The sequence below is a fragment of the Chiloscyllium plagiosum genome, unplaced genomic scaffold (assembly GCF_037043375.1).
Source record: "Chiloscyllium plagiosum isolate Xiang-an unplaced genomic scaffold, Cpla_swu_hap1 HiC_scaffold_17, whole genome shotgun sequence".
NCBI classification, from domain to species: Eukaryota; Metazoa; Chordata; class Chondrichthyes; order Orectolobiformes; family Hemiscylliidae; genus Chiloscyllium; species Chiloscyllium plagiosum.
In genome coordinates, this window is record NW_028270155.1 from 26,310,947 (window position 1) to 26,335,684 (window position 24,738).

The 24,738-nt window shown below is 41.6% G+C and overlaps 1 protein-coding gene across 2 annotated transcripts in view; it reads left to right on the plus strand.

Moving 5' to 3' along the window:
- The first annotated feature begins 5,104 nt into the window (after positions 1-5,104).
- Positions 5,105-24,738, plus strand: part of cdk10 (cyclin dependent kinase 10) — a 31,229-nt gene continuing 11,595 nt past the window's right edge. Inside the window, exons 1-6 of one of the 2 annotated variants that reach the window (XM_043706675.2) lie at positions 5,105-5,291; positions 17,143-17,215; positions 20,879-20,950; positions 22,434-22,536; positions 24,011-24,092; positions 24,315-24,382. In XM_043706675.2, coding sequence (XP_043562610.1) covers positions 5,205-5,291; positions 17,143-17,215; positions 20,879-20,950; positions 22,434-22,536; positions 24,011-24,092; positions 24,315-24,382 — 485 coding nt within the window. In that variant the 5' untranslated portion in view covers positions 5,105-5,204. The remainder of the gene's footprint in view (positions 5,292-17,142; positions 17,216-20,878; positions 20,951-22,433; positions 22,537-24,010; positions 24,093-24,314; positions 24,383-24,738) is intronic. The other variant, XM_087995760.1, reaches the window with a different exon arrangement.

Below are 24,738 nucleotides of genomic sequence, written 5' to 3' on the forward strand. Positions count from 1 at the left end.
GGTGATCGGTACAGTGTATGAGGGATGGGAAGGGAATGATGGAAATTGAAATTATGATTAACTCTTTTGAAAGCCATTATTTGAAATTCCTTTTTCTTGGCACCAATGAGCTTTGCAGCAATTGCCTTTTCAATCCCTCCCATTGAAATGGTGAGGGTCAGCCAATATGCATCTGGAAAGTTGTTTGCATTTTTAACTAACTTCCCAGACATTTGACTCTACTTGTCCATAAACCACAGAACAAACACCACCTGATATCTGGGAAACCATTTTGAGAGGGTACAGTGAACATATTTCTTCCTTTCAAAAGGAGCACAGAGTCTACTGCCCAATTATTTCAATGGGCATAATGTGATCATGACTTAAATTGTTTTGTATATTTAGTGAAATCACTTGATTCAATTTCAATTTTGTGATTATCTTCACAATTTGCTCTTGATACAATTGTAATTCCAGTCTATACAATTACAAAAACTGTAATGACACTAAAAATATAAAGGAAAGCAGGTGCTGAATCTTTGTGCATGTCCTTTAAAAATGGTGGAAGAGGGGTTCTTATGGTGCAGTGTAGTATCCCTACTTTTGAACCAGGAGGCTGTGGTTCAAGACTCACCTCTTCCAGAGATGTGCAATTACATTTCTGAACAGGTTGACTAAAAATAGATTAAACATTTCTTAAAATCTAAAATGGTGGAAGAGCTCTTGTGGTGCAGTGGTGGTGTCTCTGTGTCCAGTAGAAACCCACCTGCCCAAGATGTGTACCTGAACAGTTTGATATAAATAATCTTAACAATGGTAGAAGGGAACATGAATGCAAAGTCCTGTCCCCATTTTGAACTGTTTAACTTTCTTCAGGAGAGAAGAGATGGGGCATGATTCACATATGGGAAATGTGATTCAGCAGTGCTGTTTGAACATTGTGCTGAGTTTATACAGAGGGAAAGCGAGGACTGCAGATGCTGGAGATCAGAGATGAAAAATGTGTTGCTGGAAAAGCGCAGCAGGTCAGGCAGCATCCAAAGAGCAGGTGAATCGACGTTTCGGGCATAAGCTGTTCAGGAACCTGAAGAAGGGCTTATGCCCGAAATGTCGATTCTCCTGCTCCTTGGTTGCTGCCTGACCTGCTGCGCTTTTCCAGCAACACATTTTTCAGCTGAGTTCATCGAGTCCATTTTGGCTGCTGCAAGGGCTTTAAACCATAATGTGAAAATATAAATGCTTCTGATCTGAAGTTTTTCTAAATCTTTTGCTCTGGCTGGATGGTTAGAACCACACTAACTGTTCAATTGCTGCACTGGCTGAGATTACTGTGAAGGATTCTCTTTCTCAACCTCCCATCAGGTTAAACCACCACCAGTCAAATCCCTCTAATGAGAGAGTAATCCTATGGTCTGCTAAGACTATGGTCACTTTACTTCTTTCTTATACTATTTGGTTGCAAGCTCAGATGAAAACGAAACATTGATATTTTATTTTCTTTATAGATGCTACAAGAGTTTTTTAACATGCTGTAGTACTTCTGCCTGTGACATTTGCATTTTAGATACATTTCAAAGCTCTTTTGGAATGTACAAATTTTATACAAATAATGTCTCCAGAATGCAGTATGAAACATAACATTTGTTAAATATCTTTTACTATTTGTATTTAAAATATTTTTGTTCGTGTAAATATTAAAATAATAAAAGGCATTGGTGCCACTACTTGAACTAGAATTATTTATTGTCTTCCCAAAACCTCACTTTATTTCCTAAATATTATTTAATTCAACTTTATATTGTCTAAAGACCATAAATTAATAAAGCAGTTTGTGTTCTAATAACTGTTATTTAACAAGCCAAGTCACTATCTCTTGAACCCTCCTCATTTAGTTTAACTATCAATTTTTGACAAATAATTTTTGGCATATGTCCCAGTGTTATTGTTTTCCTCTCAAATAGTTTCTCAAAACTTCTCCTTTTGCACAAAGCAATGGATCACATCACCTAAATTCTTTTTTTAAAAGAAAGTTCTTCATAGAAGGTTCATAAAAAAGGCATATGGCATGCTTACCTTCATCAGTCAGGGCATTGAGTATAAAAGTTGGCAAGTCATGTTTCAACTGCATGGGATGTTAGGCCAAATTTGAAGTACTGTGCACAGTACTCTCAGAAAAATGCAGAGGCTTTGGAGAGGATGTAAAGGAGGTTTGCCAGGATGTTACTTGATTGGAGTATATAAGCTAGAAGGAGAGGTTGGCCAAACTTGTATTATTTTCATTAGAACGATGGAGGCTGAATGGCGACGTGATAGAAGTAGATAAAATTTATGAGAGGCATGGATGCGGTGGATGGTCAGAGTTTCTTTCTCAGGGTGGAGATGTCACATACTAAGGGGTATCGGTTTAAGGTGAGAGGGAGAAAGTTTAAAGGAGATGTGCAAGGCAAGTTTTTACACAAAAGCTAGTAGATGCCTGGAACATGCTGATGGGGAGGTGGTAGAAGCAGGTATGTTACAAAAGTTAAGTGTTTAGATAGACATATGAACAGTCAGGGAATCAAGGGATATGGACCATATGCAGGCCGATGTGATTAGGTTAAAATAGCATTACATTCGGCACAGACATGGGGCAAAGGGGTTATTCTTGTGTTTTATGATTTTTGTGTGTAGTATTTTTGTTATTGTAACAAACAGTTCTAATTTGATACATAAAGTGCAATACAATTCAAGTTTTCATATACATTCTATGGTACTCTGCCTCACTAAATTTAATATTCTAGGTTACATTAACAACTGATATTTCAGAAGGACCTGTCAACATGCTGATATCAAAACTTGAAAAATCAGAACAAGTGCAGCTGAGGTGGGGAAATTGGAGAAATGAATGGAAACTTGGAAGCAGGTATCAGGAAGTGTATGTGATGCAGCTGTGGGAATCAGTGGGATTATAGTGAATGTTTGATGACACCCAATTTCCAGAAATGGAAGAGAAGTCAAGGAAAGGAAATCATGAGTAGAGGTTATGAATACGAGAGAGGAATGGAAATTGGAAGCAAAGTTGATAAACTTTTCCAGTTTAGGGCAAAGTTGGTTAGTAGCACCAACCACTTGTGTTGGAAAAAGAGGTGAGGGAAGGAACCAGTGTAGAACTGGAACAAAATATTTTTCACATATACCACAAAAAGGAAGGACTTATCCAGGTACTCATTGCGTCATCTTTTATCTGAAGGAAATTAATGCATTTAAAAGGTCTTTTAATGTGAGAACAAGTTCAGCCAGGTAAAGGAGGGTGGTGGTGATGGATCTGGTTGAGTCTTCATTCAGAAAAAACATGGAGAGCTCTCAGTATCCCTAAGGGGATGGCTTTGTACACAAATTAAACATCTGTGGTGAAGAGGCCAGGAAATTGGAAAGTATTAGACAAAGAGAGGATGTTGGTAGAGTCATAAATATAGATATAGAAGAGACAGGACAATAGGTGGAAAAATCGAATGGAAACTAATGGAAATCACTGAGCAGGGACAAGCTGAAACAGTAGCTCTATTGGAGCAGTCATGTTTGTGAAAATTGGTAAGCAGTGAGAAGTAGGCTATTGAATCTTTGGACATGATGGGTTCCAACGCCATGGGGCAAGATCTCCAGAGATGAGACCAGTGACAATCCTGAAAACAATGGATTGAGGTTTGGTAATGGAATCATAGTCCAGAGCGAGGTAGGGTAAAGTGTCTGAGAGTTGGCTTTTGGCCATATTGGTTAGAGGTTGATTTGCCAGATAAACCTTTGGCAGCAGGTTCATTGACAATGTTATGGTCATACCTAAGAGAAGGGAATGAAACAAATTCAAAGTGAGATGGGTTGGAGTGAATTATCTTCTAACCTTCCCTTCTCAGACTTGAACAACATGTCCTTAGAAGAAGCCTCATCCCTTTACTCCCTCACCAGAATTCTAAAATATTCTGATATCCCCTTTACCACTTTATCTTCTGATTTGGCCAGTAGTCTTCCCTCTGCACAGCAAACCATTTTATCTAGTTTCCAGTGTTTTCTCTCAATCTGGACCTTTTGCTCAGACTTCTTAGAAGTCTGGGATATCTTAATTAAGAAATGACATAATAAAGCTCAATTTCTCTGCTCCTCTCATTTGCTGTAGTGTGCATGAAGGATCTGACTGGGAGAACTCTTCCTGCCATCATGTAAGCAATATCTTGATGCTTGTTTGAAAGTTCTGTTGATGAGGTATTCTGCTAATGACTGAGAGCTCACTCAGGGAAGCATGTGAAGGGATCCACCACCTCCTTTTCTTGCAGGGCCTCAAAGACATTACATGCAGATTTTTTTTCTGATTGTCTTGTGGTTGCATTTTCTGCACAAACCTTTCTAAGAGGGACATGTGCTGTACCAAGTATAAACTAAACTCAAATAAGTAAACAATAGGTTACACCAGTAATTATGGAAACAATCACATGATGGAAGGGGACTGAAGGTAAATGCTGTTGTTGGCCCTGGTGTGAAGTCCAAGGGTTCAAATAATTCTAGAGTCATAGTCATACTGAATTAAAAAAAAACACAAAGATCTTAAACTCTAGACATTTCTCTTAAGCATGATTACAGCACTCAAACTGTACCACAATAACAGGGTATGGTTGAACTAAATGAAATGTTCTGTGTCAGTGTAAGCAAACCTAGTTTTTATATAATGGGGGCAGGTAGAAGCTCTGTGCATGATGACATAAAGTGCTTGCACACTGACCACCCAGTCTCTGCACAGAATGGTCCTCATCTCAATTTGACCACAGTTTGACATTGAAAGATTATGGAAAGTGAGGAGTGGGAGCAGGAGGGACGCTTCATGTTTAAAACCACCTTGACTGCAATGTTGGATCCACAAGGCAAACGTTTCCCTATTCTGTGTTGAGAAAAAAAATTAAATTCCACAGTTAATGACAAGAAAAGGAAATTAAAGAATCTAAATGGCTTAGTGAAAGTGATATATTTCTAATATTGACAACCCTGAAGCACCATATAGAATAAATGCTAAGCAGCATCAATGTTCAGCATTGAGCTGCAGCTTTGAGTGTTGGCCACCCTCTGGATAACCTCGAGGGGGCGCAGTTGCTGCTTCCCTCACTCCGGGCGGGTCATGGTCGGCCATCAACCTCCCGGGTTAACACCGAGACAGTGGATACTCGGTCACCGACTCTCCGGGACGGAAGCTGCTGTGGATTATGGCGGATGGCGGTGAGGAACCTGATCAAATCCGCTTGAAGTCGCTGAAATATGAAGGGAGCTTCACGGTGCCGACGGAGGACAAGGTAGCGCCAGTGGGCGGTTAGTGAGCAGCGCCCCCCCCCCCCACCCACCTCTTCATCTACCCCAGTCCCACAACTACCCCCCACATCTCCCCCTCACCCCCCACATCTCCCCCTCACCCCCCACATCTTCCCATTCCACATCCCCCCACCCCCCTCATCTCCCACATCTCCCCCATCCCACATCTCCCACATCTCCCCCATCCCACATCTCCCCACTCCCCCACCCAACATCCTCCCCACCCCCCCACCACATCCTCCCCACCCCCCCACCACATCCTCCCCACCCCCCACCACATCCTGCCCATCCTCCCCACCCCCCCCACATCCTCCCCCCATCCCCCCCACATCCCCCACGCCCCACATCCCACCCCACAACTCCCCACCCCACAACTCCCCACCCCACCTCACATCCCTCCCCATCCCACATCCCTCCCCATCTCTCCCCTCCCCCATTTCCCCACTCCCCTATCTACCCCTCCCCATCTCCTCTGCCCTTCCGTTTCTCCCCACTACCCCAATCTTCCCCTTCCCCCATCTCCACACTCTCTTCCCACATCTCCCCTCCTCTCATGTCCTACAACTCCTCCTGCAATTCACTCAACTGCCTCTTCCTGCCTCCCACCTCCCCCCCCCCACTCCCACTGTCTCGACCTCTGTCCCTATCCCCCATTCTCCTCCCCATCCCTACGCCCCTCCCCAATTGCCCTCATCCCCACACCTACTTCTCCCTCACCGTTACTCCTCCCTCCCCTACGTCCCCTACCTACGCCAATCCCGCACACTCTTTTTTCCCCCCCCACCCCCTCCAGGCATCTATGTATGGTACAGAAGCTTGTCATATTCTCAATTCCTGTTCAGAATGTTTCAAGTTCTGCTAAGAGCAAAATACAAAGGAACCTCGATATCCAAACGCATCGGATGAGGAGTATTATGTTAGGATAATCGAATGCTGGATATCACAGTTTAACCAAGCATCGGGACCTTGCGATCTTGTCCGGATAATCCAAAATTCGGATAATCAAATGCCACATAATCAAGGTTCCTCTGTGTATAGATATTTTAATTTTTTTCTCCTATAGTGCTTCCTTGTTTTTAGCTATTCACTTGTTCATGTTGTTTTGTTTGATTGCAGTTCACTGCTAAACTTCGTTTGGTTCCAAAATCTCTTAAGTGCTCTGTCATTGTAAAACATTGAGGCATTTTCAGAAAAAGTTCGTAGATATGGATGGCACGGTGGCACAGTGATTAGCACTGCTGCCTCACAGCGCCAGAGACCCGGGTTCAGTTCCCACCTCAGGCGACTGACTGTGGAGTTTGCACATTCTCCCTGTGTCTGCGTGGGTTTCCTCCCACAGTCCAAAAATGTGCGGGTTAGGTGAATTGGCCATGCTAAATTGCCCGTAGTGTTAGGTGAAGTGGTAAATGTAGGGGAATGGGTCTGGTTGGGTTGCGCTTTGGTGGGTCGGTGTGGACTTGTTGGGCCGAAGGGCCTGTTTCCACACTGTAAATAATCTAATCTAATCATATTGAATACAGAACTGGCTCAAAGGTGGTGATGGAGGGTTGTTTTTCAGACTGGAGGCCTGTGACCAGTGGAGTGCCACAAGGATCGCTGCTGGGCCCTCTACTTTTTGTCCTTTACATAAATGATTTGGATGAGAGCATAAGAGGTACAGTTAGTAAGTTTGCAGATGACACCAAAATTGGAGGTGTAGTAGACAGCAAAGAGGGTTACCTCAGATTACAACAGGATCTGTACCAGATGGGCTACTGGGCTGAGAAGTGGCAGATGGAGTTTAATTCAGATAAACACGAGGTGCTGCATTTTGGGAAAGCAAATCTTAGCAGGACTTATACACTTAATGGGAAGGTCCTAGGGAGTGTTGCTGAACAAAGAGACCTTGGAGTGCAGGTTCATAGCTCCTTGAAAGTGGAGTCGCAGGTAGATAGGATAGTGAAGAAGGTGTTTGATATGCTTTCCTTTATTGGTCAGAGTATTGAGTACAGGAGTTGTGAGGTCATGTTGCAGCTGTACAGGACATTGGTTAGGCCACTGTTGGAATATTGCGTGCAATTCTGGTCTCCTTCCTATCGGAAAGATGTTGTGAAACTTGAAAGGGTTCAGAAAAGATTTACAAGGATGTTGCCAAGGTTGGAGGATCTGAGCTACAGGGAGAGGCTGAACAGGCTGGGGCTGTTTTCCCTGGAGCGTCGGAGACTGAAGGGTGACCTTATAGAGGTTTACAAAATTATGAGGGGCATGGATAGGATAAGTAGACAGTATTTTCCCTGTGGTCGGGGAGTCCAGAACTAGAGGGCATAGGTTTAGGGTGAGAGGGTAAAGATATAAAAGAGACCTAAGGGGCAACATTTTCACGCAGAGGGTGGTATGTGTGTGGAATGAGCTGCTAGAGGATGTGGTGGAAGCTGGTACAATTGCAACATTTAAGAGGCATTTGGATGGGTATATGAATAAGAGGGTTTGGAGGGATATGGGCCAGGTGCTGGCAGGTGGGATCAGATTGGGTTGGGATATCTGGTTGGCATGAATGGGTTGGACTGAATGGTCTGTTTCCATGCTGTACACCTCTATGACTCTATATAAAAAGAGGTACTATTCTTAATAAAAATAAACTCCTCTCCCCGTTGCATAGAAGGAAAGATAGGGTCAGCAACGGGCTCGGACAGTGTCACCAACCAAGCACTGTGCAGACCAACTGGTGGAAGTATTCACCAACATCTTCAACCTCTCCATCCAGCAAGCTGAAATCCCCACCTGCTTCAAATGCACCACCGTCACGCAGTACCTAAGAAAGTACATGCAACGTGCCTTAACGACTACTGCCCTGTAGTTCTGACTTCCATAATCATGAAGTGCTTCGAGAGGCTGGTCATGGCCCACATCAACTCCAGTCTCCCAGCCTGCCTCGATCCCCTACAATATACCTACCAGTGTAACGGGTCCACAGTGGATGCCATATCTCTAACCCTGCCCTCATGCCTGGAACATTTGGATAACAAGAACAGCTATGTCGAACTCCTGCTTATCGACCACAGCTCTACTTTCAACATCATTATCCTCTCCAGATTGATCTCAATACACTGAGACCTTGGTCCACGATAACACTCAACACTGGAGCCCCCCCCCCAAGGATGTGTCTTCAGCCCCCTACTGTACTCTCTGTACACCTATGACTGTGTTGCCAAATTCCATATGAACGCCACCTACAACTTACCTGACAATGATTCAGTATGTGGATGTACGTACTAGAGAAGGTGCAAAACCTGACCTACTCTTGGGAACTAAGGCAGGGCAGGTGACTGAGGTGTCAGTGGGGGAGCACTTTGGGGCCAGTGACCATAATTCCATTAGATTTAAAATAGTGATGGAAAAGGATAGACCAGATCTAAAAGTTGAAGCTTGAAATTGGAGAAAAGCTCATTTTGACAGTATTAGGTAAGAACTATCAAAAGCTGATTGGGGGCAGATGTTCGCAGATAAAGGGACGGCTGGAAAATGGGAAGCCTTCAGGAATGAGATAGCGAGAATCCAGAGAATGTATATTCCTGTTAGGGTGAAAGGAAATGCTGGTAGGTATAGGGAATGCTGGATGACTAAAGAAATTGAGGGTTTGGTTAAGAAAAAGAAGGAAGCATATGTCAGGTATAGACAGGATAGATCAAGTGAATCCTTGGAAGAATATAAAGGCAGTAGGAATATACTTCAGAGGGAAATCAGGAGGGCAAAAAGGGGACATGAGATAGCTTTGGCAAATAAGGAGAATCCAAAGGGTTTTTCCAAATACATTAAGGACAAAAGGGTAACTAGGGAGAGAATAGGGCCCCTCAAATATCAGCAAGGCGGCCTTTGTGTGGAGCTGTAGAAAATGGGGGAGATATTAAATGAGTATTGTGCATCAGTATGTGGAAAAGGATATGGAAGATATAGACTGTAGGGAAATAGATGGTGACACCTTGCAAAATGTACCTGTTACAGAGGAGGAAGTGCTGGATGTCTTGAAACACATAAAGGTGGATAAATCCCCAGGACCTGATCAGCTATACCCTAGAACTCTGTGGGAAGCTAGGGAAGTGATTACTGGGCCTCTTGCTGAGATATTTGTATCATCGATAGTCACAGGTGAGGTGTCAGAAGACTGGAGGTTGGCAAACGTGCTGCCACTGTTTAAGGGTGGTAAGGATAAACCAGGGAACTATAGACCAGTGAGCCTGACATTAGTGGTAGGCAAGTTATTGGAGGGAATCCTGAGAGACAGGATGTACATGTATTTGGAAAGGCAAGGACTGATTAGGGATAGTCAACATGGCTTTGTGCATGGGAAATCATGTCACATGAACTTGATTGAGTTTTTTGAAGAAGTAACAAAGGGGATTGATGAGGGCAGAGCGGTAGATGTGATCTAGGGGGACTTCAGTAAGGCGTTTGACAAGGTTCCCCATAAGAGACTGGTTAGCAAGGTTAGTTCTCATGGAATACAGGGACAACTAGCCATTTGGATACAGAATTGGCTCAAAGGTAGAAGACAGAGGGTGGTGGTGGAGCGTTGTTTTTCAGACTGGAGGCCTGTGACCAGTGGAGTGCCCCAAGGATCGGTACTGGGTCCACTACTTTTTGTCATTTATATAAATGATTTGGATGTGAACATAGGAGGTACAGCTAGTAAGTTTGGAGATGACACCAAAATTGGAGGTGTAGTGGACAACAAAGAAGGTTACCTCAGATTACAACAGGATCTTGACCACATGGGTCAATGGGCTGAGAAGTGGCAGATGGAGTTCTATTCAGATAAAGTGAGGTGCTGCATTTTGGGAAAGCAAATCTTAGCATGACTTATACACTTAACGGTAAGGTCCTCGGAAATGTTGCTGAACAAAGAAACCTTGGAGTGCAGGTTCATAGCTCCTTGAAAGTGGATTTGGCAGATAAATAGGATAGTGAAGAAGGCGTTTGGTATGCTTTCTTTTATTGGTCAGAGTATTGAGTACAGGAGTTGGGGGGTCATGTTGCGGCTGTACAGGACATTGGTTCGGCCACTGTTGGAATATTGCATGCAACTCTGGTCTTCCTATCAGAAAAATGTTGTGAATCTTGAAAGGGTGCAGATAAGATTTACAAGGATGTTGCCAGGGTTGGAGGATTTGAGCGGAGAGGCTGGGACTGTTTTCCCTGGAGCGTCGGAGGTTGAGGGGTGACCGTATAGAAGTTTACAAAATCATGAGGGGCATGGATAGGATAAATAGACAAAGTCTTTTCCCTGGGGTTGGGGAGTCCAGAACTAGAGGGCATAGGTTTAGGGTGAGAGGTGAAAAATATAAAAGAGACCTAAGGGGCAACTTTTTCACACAGAGGGTGGCACGTGTATGGAATGAACTGCCAGAGGAAGTGGTGGAGGCTGGTACAATTGCAATATTGAAGAGACATTTGGATGGGTATATGAATAGGAAGGGTTTGGAGGGTTATGGGCCAGGTGCTGGCAGGTGGGACTAGATTGGGTTGGGATATCTAGTCAGCATGGACGGGTTGGATCGAAGGGTCTGTTTCCATGTTGTACATCTCTGAATCTGTGACACCAGTGTGGTAGGATGGATATCTATCAACGACAAGGCAGAATATAGAAAGGAGATAGAGGGCTTGGTGACATGGTACAATGAGAACAACCTCTCTGTCATTGTTGGCAAAACTAAAGGACTGATCATTGACTTGAGAAGGAAAGAAGGAGAACATGTCCCCATATATATCAATGGAGCGGAGGATGAGAGGGTGTAGAGCATCAAGATCCTTGCAGTGATGATAACTGACAATCTGTCCTGGACTTCCCAGATGGATGCAACAGTCAAAGCACACCAATATCTCTTCTTCCTCAGGCGGCTCAGGAAATTTCGAACGTACGTAATGACCCTCATCAACTTTTACAGATGCACCACTGAAAGCATATTGTCCCAGTGCAGTATGTCAACTACTCTGCCCAGGGTTGTAAGAAACCACAGAAGATTGTGAGCTTAGACTAGCCCATCATGGAAGCCAAACTACCATCCATGGACTCCATTTACACGGCTTGTTGCCACGGAAAGGCTGCCAACTTCATTAAAGACCCATTGCACCCTGATTATGCTCTCCTACAACCAATCCATCAAGCAGAAGATACAAAAGCTTGAACACAACACACACACACACACCAGCAGGTTCAGGAGCAGCTTCTTCCTGGCTGTATTTAGACTGATGAATGAACTCTCTAACTTCAAATAATGTTGATCTTGCCAATGTTGATTTTACCTAGCGTACGTCATGTGTAATGTAACCCATATGTCTCTGTTGAAGTGTTTTTTAAACTCTATGATCTGTATGTCCTTATGGTGATCTGCTTGTACAGCTCGTAAACAAAGCTTTCAACTGTTCTTAGGTACATATGACAATTAATAAATCAATCAATTAATCAGTCAGGATTCTCTGAGCCAGACCAACTGCTCTAGCAGCAACCAGGAGTCTGGTTTTGTCAAATGGTTCCATTACAATTTTGAAGCCAGTTACCTCTCCAATGAGAACATTCTTGGGCACTCTCACATCTTCAAAGATGATACCTCTGGTATCTGAGCAGTGCTGATCCATGTTAAAGTCCTTTCTTCCAACCTAGATTCTCAGGAGAATCAGCAGAGGTTGCCTGCAGAGGTTCTGTGGTGTGATATGTATACCTCTGGAGCTGATGGTACTTGAACATGGGTCCCCTGGCCCAGAGGTAGGGAGGCCACCACTGCACTACAAGAGCCTTAGAAGTGTTTTGTATCAATCTGTTTGGGGATGTTGTAGCACATTTCTGGCACAAGTGGTGGGACTTAAACCCAGACTTTCTGACCCTTTCTCTGTGTACCCTTTCTGACATTCACCCAATGGAGAGTTGCCTAATCCATAAGCCATTAGTCTAATAACATTCAGTATCCATTTTAGCACTTGTGTATTACTACACATGGCAGTTGTAACTATGTTATGGATAAGGCCATACCACTCAAAACATTCTTAAGCAGGCAGCCCAGACTGTAACTTTGCTATTTGTTTCGGTAAGCGTGCAGTGAAAATTACTCAGAGTAAGTCAGCTAGGTTGACTACCAGGTTTTAAAACAGACAAAAATGTATTTACAAAATTACAGAATGAACACAAAGAACAGGATATAGAATACCCACAGAAGTCAGTCTATCCAAACTAGACTTAATTATGCTATTCCGAAAATACACAACAGTCCCAATAAACAAACTCCTTAAACACAGAGTAAAAATGAAACAGAGGCTTACAGGTTGTAGTGAGAAGGGCATAAGGAGAGAGAGTAGTTCAAGTCTCAACTGGGACTGATTCCACAGCCTCTCTTCATACACACAAATGCTGAACTGAACAAACTAAACTTCTGAATTGAGCTGCACAGCTAGAGAGCTGGCCAAGCCCCCTTTACTATACAGGTTACTTCTAAAACATAAAACCTTTGGCCTGAAGACTCTGGTGGCTCAGTGGTTAGCACTGCTGCCTCACAGCACCAGAGACCTGGGTTCAATTCCCGCCTCAGGCAACTCTCTGTGTGGAGTTTGCACATTCTCCCCGTGTCTGCGTGGGTTTCCTCCAGGTGCTCCGGTTTCCTCCCACAATCCAAAAATGTGCAGGTTAGGTGAATTGGCCAAGCTAAATTGCCTGTAGTATTCGGTGAAGAGGTAAATGCTGGGGAATGGGTCTGGGTGGGTTGCTCTTCAAAGGGTCGGTGTGATCTTGTTGGGCCGAAGGACCTCTTTCCACACTGTAAGTAATCTAATCTAAACAAAAAGCCTCTCAGTAAACCCTTTCATCTCAAAGGCAAAATTGTCAATTTTTGATTTCTTACTGTTTCCTGTGATACTTAACTGCTGTCTAGCCAACTCCCCAGCTATATTTAATCGTTCTCTAAAATTTGACACATAGTCCAAATGTGTGGTCTTTGAATTCTGATTTAATCAATTTTAATGGTCCTCTTACGTTATGCCCACAAATTAATTCAAATGGACTGAATTTGGTCTATTCATTTGGTGCATCTCTGATTGCAAAAAGCACAAACAGAATTCTTTATCCCAATCATCTGGATAATCCTGACCATAAGCCCACAACGTGATCTTTAATGTTTGATGCCACCTTTCTAGCGCTGCCTGTGAATCTGGATGTACGCAGTAGATTTGAACTGTTTTATTCCCAAGTTATCCATAACCATCTTGAATAGTTTAGAAGTGAAGTTTGACCCTTGTTCTGACTGTATCTCTATCGGTCTTCCGTATCTAGTAAAACATTTGAGTAATTCTTCTTCAACCGTTTTAGGTGTGCTATTGCGTAATGGGATTGCCTCGGGAAATCTAATCAATACATCCATTATTTTTCATAAATACTTATTCCCACATTTTGTTTGAGTTAGGGGATCTACGCAATCAATTAAGACTTGTGAAAGGTTCTTCAAAAGCTAAAATAGGTATTAAAGATGCAGGTTTTATTACTGCCTATGGTTTTCCAATTAGCTGACATGTATGACACGTCTGGCACAATTCAGCTACATCCTTGTCAAGTCCAGGCCAATAAAAATGTCTTTGTATTTTAGCCTGTGTTTTCCTCAGTCTGCAATGGCCTCCAAGTGGTAGCTCATGTGCCACTTGCAGCACCTCCTTTCTATACCCTACTGGCAAAACAATCTGATGAACCTCTGCCCGTTTCTCATCTGCTTGAATGTGTGATGGTCTCCATTTCCTCATTTAGACATCATTTATTAAATAATAACACACAGGAATGCATTCACTCTCCTTCCATGTACATGTCTTTTGATACAACTGCTTTAAGTTCTCATCTTTCTGCTATAACTCAATAAGCTTAGCAAAGCTAGAGATAGTTGCATTTTTAACATTTGATTCCTGCTCTGTCCCACTTATCTGATCAAAAAAAGTCTTTGATAAGGCTATTTCAGTTGCCTTATCTGCGTCTTTTGATCTCTCCTGCTTCAGCTTATGACTCTGCGATCTCGTTAAGACACAATCTTGGAAGGTTCCTGGATAAATATCCTGCAGTGTTTCAGTTCCCTGCATCTCCACTGGCCTTTCAACTAGAGTAGGCAGCACACCTACCGGTGAATCAGCGATATTATTTGCAAGGACAAATTGTATTCCTGGAGCTGAGAGTTTGTCCAGTACTCCTACCACAAATTTTCCCCTCTTCTCTGGACTCTTGCCTCACTTTACATAATTGAGTGCTTTTTGTCTCACTGTGAATTCCTGTTGCCAGTACCTTTTCTCGCCATTGTCTTTCAGGAGTACACATCTCCTCGTGCTTCAGAATGACAGACTGAGCAGATCTTGTGTCCCTTAATATCATAACCTCTTTACTCCTGGCCTATGTGAATAAACTTTACCCTTGCATATATATATTTTTTTAAGCAGATCTGGCTTAACCTCTGATCAGTTTGTGCATTCTGATGCAGTTTTCTAACTTTCTCTGTCCTTCTTGTTACCAGTCCAACAAAACTCCCGGGCTTGTCCGGTTTTCCTACATCTGGCTTTCTCCTAGCCCACCAACACTGTGAAATGTGTGGCCCACTTTATTACAATGAAAACACCGGAGCTTTTTAACTTCTTTGTCCCTCCCCTCAAGGGTTTCCTTTTTACCCTGTGGTGAGTTATCCTTATGATCTTCCCTGAGATCTACCTTTCCCTTTCCACGTGAGAATTTCTCTTTGCCCCAGTTTCTATCCCTCATGGACTGAAATTGATTCTGGAAGCCAAACCAAGTTCTAAGAACCAGCTCATAATCATCTGCCACTTCAGCTGCTAAACTTGCTGTTTTAACTCTGTGTTCTTCCATCTGAGTTTGTGCTGCTTCAAGCAGTGGATTTTTGAATTCTTCCAAAATAACTACCTCTCTAAGGGCATCATTGGTTTGCTGTTATTTGTAAAGCTGTTATCCATCCATTGAAATTACTTTGTTTGATCCTTTCAAACTCAATATAGGTTTGACCAGGGTCCCTCCTGAGAATCCTGAAACGTTGTCTATAGGCTTCTAGTACAAGCTCATACGTACTTAAGATGGCTTTTTTTCACCATCTCATACTCCCCAGATACCTCCTCTTATAGTGATGCAAAGACCTCACTAGCCCCAACTACAATTTTTTTTGGATCAACAAAACTCACATGGTCTGGCCACTGCACTGTTTCGCCACTTTTTCAATGAGATGGAAAAGACTTCCACATCCTTCTCATCAAATTTAGGCAATGCTTGAACATACTTAAACAGTTTCTCATCAGGCTTTCACCTACCATAAGTATGCTCATACTCACTTTCTTCCTCACTAAACCCTACCCTCAGCCTTTAAACTGACTTTCCTTTTAAGTGTCAGTTTTTGAAGTTCAAACTTTCTCTCTTTTTCTTTCTCTTCTGCTAAATCCATTTGTTCTTTTTCTTTTGTTTTAATTGTAACTCAAAGTGTTTCACTTCTGCTGCCCTTTCCTTATCTCTCACCTCTTACTCAAGCTGTTTCAGTTACAATTGAATTTTTGCCATCCCTACAGATTCTGATGGTTTCTCCAGCGAATTTAAATGCTGAGCTACTGCTGTAACTATCTCATCTCTCCTCACAGTAGGAGGTAGTTTCAACACCAGCTTGTCTACTAACTCCTGCAGCTTGGTCTTATTCGCCTGTAAAACTTCCAAAGTCACCTCGTCCACTTCCAGAAAACTCTTGGCGGCTGAAAGAGCCATTGCTATCCCAAGCTTTGTCTGCCCACACAAACTAACACCCGAAATAAAGACACTAGCACCTACCACTTGCTGTTTAAATCCTGCAAAGAGCCCCCAATCTGTAATGGACAAAGCCAGACCATTCAAAACATTCTTAAGCAGGCAGCCCAGACCGTAACTTTGCTATTTGTTTTGCTAAGCGTGCAGTGAAAATTACTCAGAGGAAGTTCGCTCGGTTGAATACCAGGTTTTGAAACAGATAAGAAATTATTCACAAAATTACAGAATAAAACACAAAGAACAAAATATAGAATACCTGCAGAATTCAGTCTATCCAAACTAGACTTAATTATGCTATTCCGAAAATACACAACATCCCAATAAACAAATTCCTTAAACACAGAGTAAAAATGAAACAGAGGCTTACAGGTTGTAGTGAGAAGGGCATAAGGAGAGAGAGAAGTTCCAGTCTCAACTTGGACTGACTCCAGCAGCCTCTCTTCACATACAGAACTGCTGAACTGAATGAACTAAAGTTCTGAATTGCACTGCACAGCTCGAGAGCTGGCCAAGTCCCCTTGTCTAAACAGGTTACTTCTAAAACGTAAAAACTTTGGCCTGAAAACTCATTTGTTTACATACAAACAAAAAGCCTCTCAGTAAACCCTTTTATCTCTGTACCAGTTCAGCCGATTCGGAGTCTGGGCTGTTTTATGATCAAGGATTCGGTAACCTTGAGAAGAAGGAACAGCTTTTAGAAAAAGGACCAGTTTGTAACAAATTGTTCACATTTTTTCCTTCATTATTCTTGATAAACAAGCTTGGTCTCACTCTTGTGGAGTACCTCAATATAAAAATGGGTGCTATCTATTTGACATCATGTATATGGATATCTTTTGTGTTGAAAAGACCAGTCTGTAGACTGTCAGTAAACTCTAGAGGAATCGAGCAATTTGAGATATCTGAATAAGTCTTGTTTCAAGTAGTAGAGTTTGTCTGTTCGCTGCTGCAGAGATCTTTTAAGATAGAAAAAGGTACTTCCAACCATTATACAAACACCCTGGACAGAAAGTCTGTGTGAAATTAATTGTTTATATTTTTATTTGCAGCTGGGAAGAAGCAGAAGTGTGAAAGAATTTGTAAAATTAAATCGCATTGGTGAAGGAACCTATGGTATTGTGTGTAAGTCCGGTTTAATTTTCTTTGTATTTGTGTCAGGAGATCATTTTTGTTTCTCATTAAATGTTTTATCTATTCAAAATTGATAAAGCTCTTGAAATCTTCAGGTTCGTTATTTGTTTGCTACAAAATTTTAAATTAAAGCCACAATCAAATCGGACACTATCTCATTGAATGGCAAGTCACGCTTGAGAGGCTGAATGGCTGTTATTTATTATGATGGATAGATACAGTCATATTGAAGTATGCACATGAAAGATACTATAACCAACCTTTCCTCCAAGCTCATACAAAGCTAGATGGATGGACTGGTAGTGTTGAAGAAGCAGGAGGCTTCAGATGGACTTGGACAGGCTCAGAGAGTGGCCAAAGAAGTGGCAAATGGAATACAATGTGGGAACGTTTGAGGTTATGCATATTCATACGGAGAATAGTGGTGTAGACTATTTTCGAAATGGAGAAAGGTTTAAGAAATCTGAAGCACAAAGAGACTTGGAAGTCCTCGTTCAGGATTCTCTTAAGGTTAATGTGCCGATTCAGTTGGCAGTTAGGGAGGTAAATGCAGTGTTAGCATTCATTTCAAGAGAGCTGGAATACAAGTGATATAGCACTGAGGCTGTATAAGGCTCTGGTCAGACCCGCATTGGGAATATTGAGAATAGTTTTGGGCATCGTATCTAAGGAAGGATGCGCTGGCATTGGGCAGCAGCAGCAGGGGGTGGCGGACTGGTGTGGTTGGGTGGGTAGGGGGGAGGGTCTAGAGGATGTTTACAAGAATGATCCCTGAGATGAAGGGCTGATCACATGAGGTGAAGTTGAGGACTCTGGGTATACTTTATGGAGTGTGAAGGAGAATCTTATTAAAACTTACAGAATACTGAGAGGCTTGAATAGAATGGATGAAGGGAAGATATTTCCTCCAGTCGAAGAGGCTAGGAGCTAAGGGCACAGCCTCAGAGTGCAACAATGACCCTTTAGAACTGAGATGAAGAATTTCTTCAGCTGGAGAATGGTGAATCTATGGAAATCATCACCACAGAAAGCTGTGGAAACCAGGTCAATGAGAGTTTTAAGAAAGATAGGTTCTTAGAGTCAAAGAGATGTACAGTACAGAAACAGACCCTTCGGTCCAACTTGTCCATGCCGAGCAGATATCCTAACCTAATCTAGTCCCATTTGCCAGCACTTGGCCCATATCCCTCTAAACCCTCCCATCCAGATGGCTTTTAAATGTTATAGTTGTACTAGCCTCCACCACTTCCTCTGGCAGCTCATTCCATACACGTACCATCCTCTGCAAGAAAAAGTTGCCCCTTAAGTCCCTTTTATATCTTTCCACTCTCACCTTAAACCTATGCCCCTAGCCCCCTAGTTCTGGACTCCAGAGAAAAGACCTTGTCTGTTTATCCTATCCATGCCCCTCATAATTTTATAAACCTCTATAAGGTCACCCCTCAGCCTCCGACTCTCCAGGGAAAACAGCCCTAGCCTATTCAACCTCTCCCTATAGCTCAAATCCTCCAATCCTGGCAACATCCTTGTAAATCTTTTCTGAACCCTTTCAAGTTTCACAACCTTCTGATAGGAAGGAGACCAGAATTGCATGCAATATTCCAAAAGTGGCCTAACCAATGTCCTGTACAGCCGCAACATGACCTCCCAACTCCTGTACTCAATTCTCAGACCAATAAGGGAAAGCGTACGAAATGCCTTCTTCACTATCCTATCGACCTGCAACTCCACTTTCAAGGAACTATGAACCTGCACTCCAAAGTCTCTTTGTTCAGCAACACTCCCTAGAACCTTACCATTAAGTGTATAAGTTCTGCTCTGATTTGCTTTTCCAAAATGCAGCACCTCGCATTTATCTAAATTAAACTCCATCTGCCAGTCCTCAGCCCATTGGCCCATCTGATCAAGATCCCATTGTAATCTGAGGTAACCTTCTTTGCTGTCCACTACACCTCCAATTTTGGTGTCATCTGAAAACTTGCTAACTATACGTTCACATCCAAATCATTTATATAAATGACAAAAAGTAGTGGACCTGGCACTCCACTGGTCACAGGCGTCCAGATTGGGGATTGAGGATTACAGGGCGAAGGCAGGAGAATGGTGTTGAGACACATATCAGGCATGATCGAGTGGTGGAGCAGACTCAATGGGCCAAATGGGCCAGCTCTGCTCCTAGATCTTATAATCTAAATTTTAAGGGCATGTGTAGTTAAGGGCACACCCCTTCTAATTTTTGTTTTGCATGGCCATATAGATTTGGTCATTTAAAGGGACCAACTTGTTCATGGTGTGTGCAGGACCTTTAGGATTATGGCTGCACAGTCTGGGGAACATTGCTTACAATGAATCCAGAGTCTAGATTAGAGTGGTGCTGGAAAAGCACAGCAGGTCAGGCAGCACCCGAGGAGCAGGAAAATCGATGTTTCGATTTAATTAAGAAAGGTATATACTCATGGGATTCTGTAGGGTGCTTGGTCCAGTTGGGTTCACATGACAATGGTAGTAGACATACCACCAGAATGTCAAAGGGAACATAAATATACCCTGAGAGAATAGCAACTATATGTAACAAAAGTAACAAATTTCAAAGGTAACAGTATTATACTGATCTTGTTATCCTAATTTAATAATCCTGATGAAGGGCTTTTGTCCGAAACGTCAACTTTCCTGCTCCTCGGATGCTGCCTGACCTGCTGTGCTTTTCCAGCACCACTCTAATCTAGACTCTGGTTTCCAGCATCTGCAGTCCTTGTTTTTACCTTTTACAATGAAACTTGACAGCTGGGGGAGTCAGAGCATTGAAGATACACACTCTCAAAACTGACAGCCTCGCAACCAAGGCCTCACTGGATTTTTGATTTTGGATTTGAAGTCGGGTGCTTTGGGCAGTGGGCGGTTCGGATCAGTCCTGATCAGGTGGGACCAGAGGTTGCTAGGGGTGCCAGAACAGATCAGTGTGCAAGCAGCAAAGTAGACAAAAACTCTGGTGCTGAATTGCCCAAGGAAGTTCATTTTTATTGAGTAAGATTGTTTAAAATTGGATGGCATGTTCTAAAAAGTCTTTTTTGAACCTCCCATTTTTACATCACTGGATTTGCAAGAATGTACCCATTTAGTTCAGAGCCGAGTATTTTTGACCATTTTAACCGTTTATAATTGATATAGTCATTTTTAAACATTGCTCTCACTGACTGGTAATAAAGATTATATTAAGAGGAAAAACAAATTACAATTTTACTGACAAGTTCATTTTCCATTAGGATAACAAGATCAGTATAATACTGTTACCTTTGAAATTTGTTACTTTTGTTACATATAGTTGCTATTCTCTCAGGGTATATTTATGTTCCCTTTGACATTCTGGTGGTATGTCTACTACCATTGTCATGTGAACCCAACTGGACCAAGCACCCTACAGAATCCCATGAGTATATACCTTTCTTAATTAAATATAGGGAGACTTGGCATTCTCCATCACGACACAGCAGAAAGAAAACAGAAGAAGAATGTCCCCATTTTTAGGACTGAACTAATAAATATATTCATGATAGCCTCACCTGGTGCAGGAATTGAATGGACACATGCCCAGCCAGCTGAGCTAACTGATCCCACAAGGTCGTAATTTCTGCATTTACATTTTCCATGTTTTAGACCGAGCTCATGATACAAAAAGTGATGAAATTGTTGCCCTTAAGAAGGTTCGAATGGATAAAGAGAGGGATGGTAAGTAAGAAATATCAAAATCGGTGGCGTTTTCAATCTGTTTGTGAAAGTGCATTCTTTTTAGAAACTTACTAAACATTTCAGAAATAATACCAAAACTCATTGCACACCAAGTGTATATTTTGAACCAGTATTACTTTGGTCTAATTTTGCATACACAATTTACCAGTTCGTTAAGCTGTTTCCAAAATAAGAGAGATTTCCATTTGTAATACCTTTTAAGACCCAGGATTTTCTGATATACTTTACAGCCAGATACCACATGAGTGTCAATATATAGTTACTGTTGCCTTGAAGGAAAATCAGCTAATTTGTACAAAGGGATCTCTAACATAAACAGCAGTGTGATAACCAGATTATATATTTTTGTGATGTTGATCGAGGATTAATATTGATCAGGCCACGAGAGAGAATGTTCATGCTTCAGCTTGATATTATTCATAGGTTCTTTTGTATCCACCTGACAGAGCAGATAATTTAATGTCTTTCTGAAATATGGTTTCTCTGACAGTACTCCACTCCTTCAGTACTGCACTAGGGTGTCAGACTACATTTTTGTGCTTAAGTTTCTGGAGTGATCCTTGAACCTACCATCTTCTAGACCACTAAATCATGCTGATGGCACCCCATGCAGCATGTTCTTTTCATTGTTGGGGGGAGAAAATGGAAGCAAGTGTAATCAGTGTCATCTTGTGCAATTGCTATAATTACTTTCATTTTTAAGTTGTGAAAACATTGATTACTACTAGAGTCTCGTCATGTCCCTTAGAGTGTATGCCAAACTGTAACTGAGATTACATTCTATTATGACACAAATGCCAAACACAATGGGTTATAGAATTAATCCAATATTAATGGAAATGGTTCTTATGTGTTGCAGCAAATGGGTTGTTTCTAAAGTTAACATCCTCTTCAAATGTGAAGTTGTAGCTAAAATGTCTGCCACTTATTATTCTGTTAAGCATTAGCTTTTTCACTGGTAATGTCTGTTTGCTCACCACCGTTGACCAGTATTGCATCATATTGTAAACTGGAATGCTACTGTGGATTAAAGAATAGTAAGCAAATCAGTTTGCTCTTTTGTAGATCTCATAAATATGCACCATGAAACCTTGGGGGTCATAAAGTTGAATCAATTTTCAGCAACAAAGCTCATGTTAATAGGTCTTGGATTTCCAATTATGGACTTATTCATCAATAACATTTACAGCAACATAGCAACTCTTTCCAAGCCTCTAATTCCACTAATTTGTAAAAGAGAAAGTGAGCATAAGCCCAAATGCAGCTGGGTATCATCATTTAAAAAAAACACATTTCCACTGCAGCTATTATGACCTCATGCCTTTCCAGTGTTGTTTTCATTTTGAAGAGGAATTACTTTTAGTTTAATAATGTGACATAACTATAAGCAAATAGGATTTTATTGCTCCCAATTCTATCAGCTGCATATATAAGCTTCTCTCTTTCTTTTGTTTATTTGCAGGAATCCCCATAAGTAGTTTGCGAGAGATTAATCTGCTCCTTAAACTGCGGCACCCTAATATTGTGGAGCTAAAAGAAGTAGTCGTGGGAAACCACCTCGATAGGTTAGTGTTGGATGGGCTAGGATTTTTTTGACTAGAGCATAGGAGGTTATGGGGTGACCTTGTAGATATTTATAAAATCATGAGGGTCAGAGAGGAGGTGAATGGCCAAGGTCTTTTCCCCAAGGTGAGCGAGTTCAAAACCAGGGGCATATTTTTAAGGTGAGAGGAGAAAGATTTATAAAGGACATGAGGGGCAACTTTTTTACACAGAGGGTAGTTAGTATGTGGAATGAACTGCCAGATCAAGTGGTGGATGCAAGTACAGATACAATGTTTAAAGAACTTTTGGGTATGTACAGGAAGAAGAAAGGTCCAGAGGGATATGGGCCAAATACAGGGCAGGTGGGACTAGTTTAGTTTGGGCAGATGGTTGGTGTGGACTAGTTGGACAAAAGTATCTGTTTCCAGGCTGTATGATTTTGAGTGAGCTGCTAACCAAGCCCCATTACTCTGTGAGCCATATCAAAAGTATAACCTTTACTTTCATCCAAATTCTCAATTTGTTTCTCTTTATAAATGTTATCCTTTTATATAAACAAGACTCACCAAATTTCTCATTTGGGGGTCCATGCAAACCTGCAAGTTGGTCATGAATTTGCAGTCTGTAAGATAACAACATGAATGGGACTTGTTCCTGAGATGTTCTGAGTTGAGCCTATATTGATGATTTCCTTCCACTTAAATAGAACAGCATAGCTGAGAACATGCACTGAAGGAGTTCAGCGTTAGGCCCAGAGGCTTGGTGCACTTGCACGGCCAGAGAATAAACAGTTATCTCTATGCAGGAAATGTGGTTCAGGCAGTCCTGGAAACAAATACATAACTGGATTAGCGGTGTCTTTGAGAATCCCTGAGAGAAGAGACAAGGGGACCTTACACATAATCAGAATGGGATAGTAGAACTGTGGGATGGTGCTCTATTCAGGGCAAGCTCAGCAATGGATGGGATAGATGATAATTAAAAGAAAATTTATTTTATAATATGTGTACACAGCTTTCCTGCAATAAATCTTTATCTTTCATTAGCGTTTCATGATAAGATTGACAAAACACTCCCTGTTTACTTCTGTATTAAGAGGAAAATGGAAGATCATTTGGTTGTGTTTTCTCTACCTGGTAAATGTACAAAATGGCAGTTCTAATAGAATGACAGATTAAAGATGGAAATATAAATATATAAATATATAAAAAACAGTAAAACTTAGAATATATCTATTGCATCAATACAACATTCCTGATTTGTGCTGATGCTAATCCACTGTAGTACCAAGAGAATATGTCACTATCAGAAGTGTAATCCTTTGATTGGTGTCAAAGTAATGCATTGTTTACCTGGATATTATATGCAGTTAGGAATATAAGTGTCTCCTTATACAGTTGGCCTGGACTATCATTTAATGGTGCTACTAAGGTAATATGTGAAGCTAATTAATGGATGATGAATTTGGTCACTTTCTCATTTTTATTTCTACAGTATTTTCCTGGTAATGGGATACTGTGAACAGGATCTTGCAAGTCTTTTAGAAAATATGCAGTCACCATTTTCAGAGGCTCAGGTAAGTGTAGAACTGTCTCAGATATTCGAATACTTGTAGTAATTGTTTATTCAAATAACTTCACAGTCTAACTAGGTAAGAACTTTTCAATAAAAGCATCACTTTTCATTCTTACTTTTGGTTCTTTTATGCTATTGTAGGGACTAAAAATGCCATATAAAATTATACTTTTGGCTTTGTAAATGTTTAATACATTAACTCTTGTATTGCTTCCCTTTTTAGGTAAAATGTATAATTCTTCAATTATTGAAGGGGTTGCGATATCTACATGGAAACTTCATTATTCACAGGTGAGAGAATTGAGAGACTAAGTGCCATAGATATACTACTGCTTCCAGTCTAAAACATCTGGCAGATGTAACATGCACTTAAAAAAAGACAGCATCCTGATTATAAACAGAATCTGACATTTAATTCTGTTGACTATAGTAGATTAATTACCAGGCGGCTGAATGGTGACTCTACTTCTCAATCCTCAGGCCCAGGTTCAAGTCCCATGTACTTCAGAGATGTGTAATATATCTCTAAATGGATTGGTTAGAAAATATCTAGTGTTCCTACCTGTGGACCAGGAGGTCCAGGTTCAACTCCCATGTGCTCCAGAACTGTGAAATAACATTTTTGAATGGGTTGACTCGTAAATACC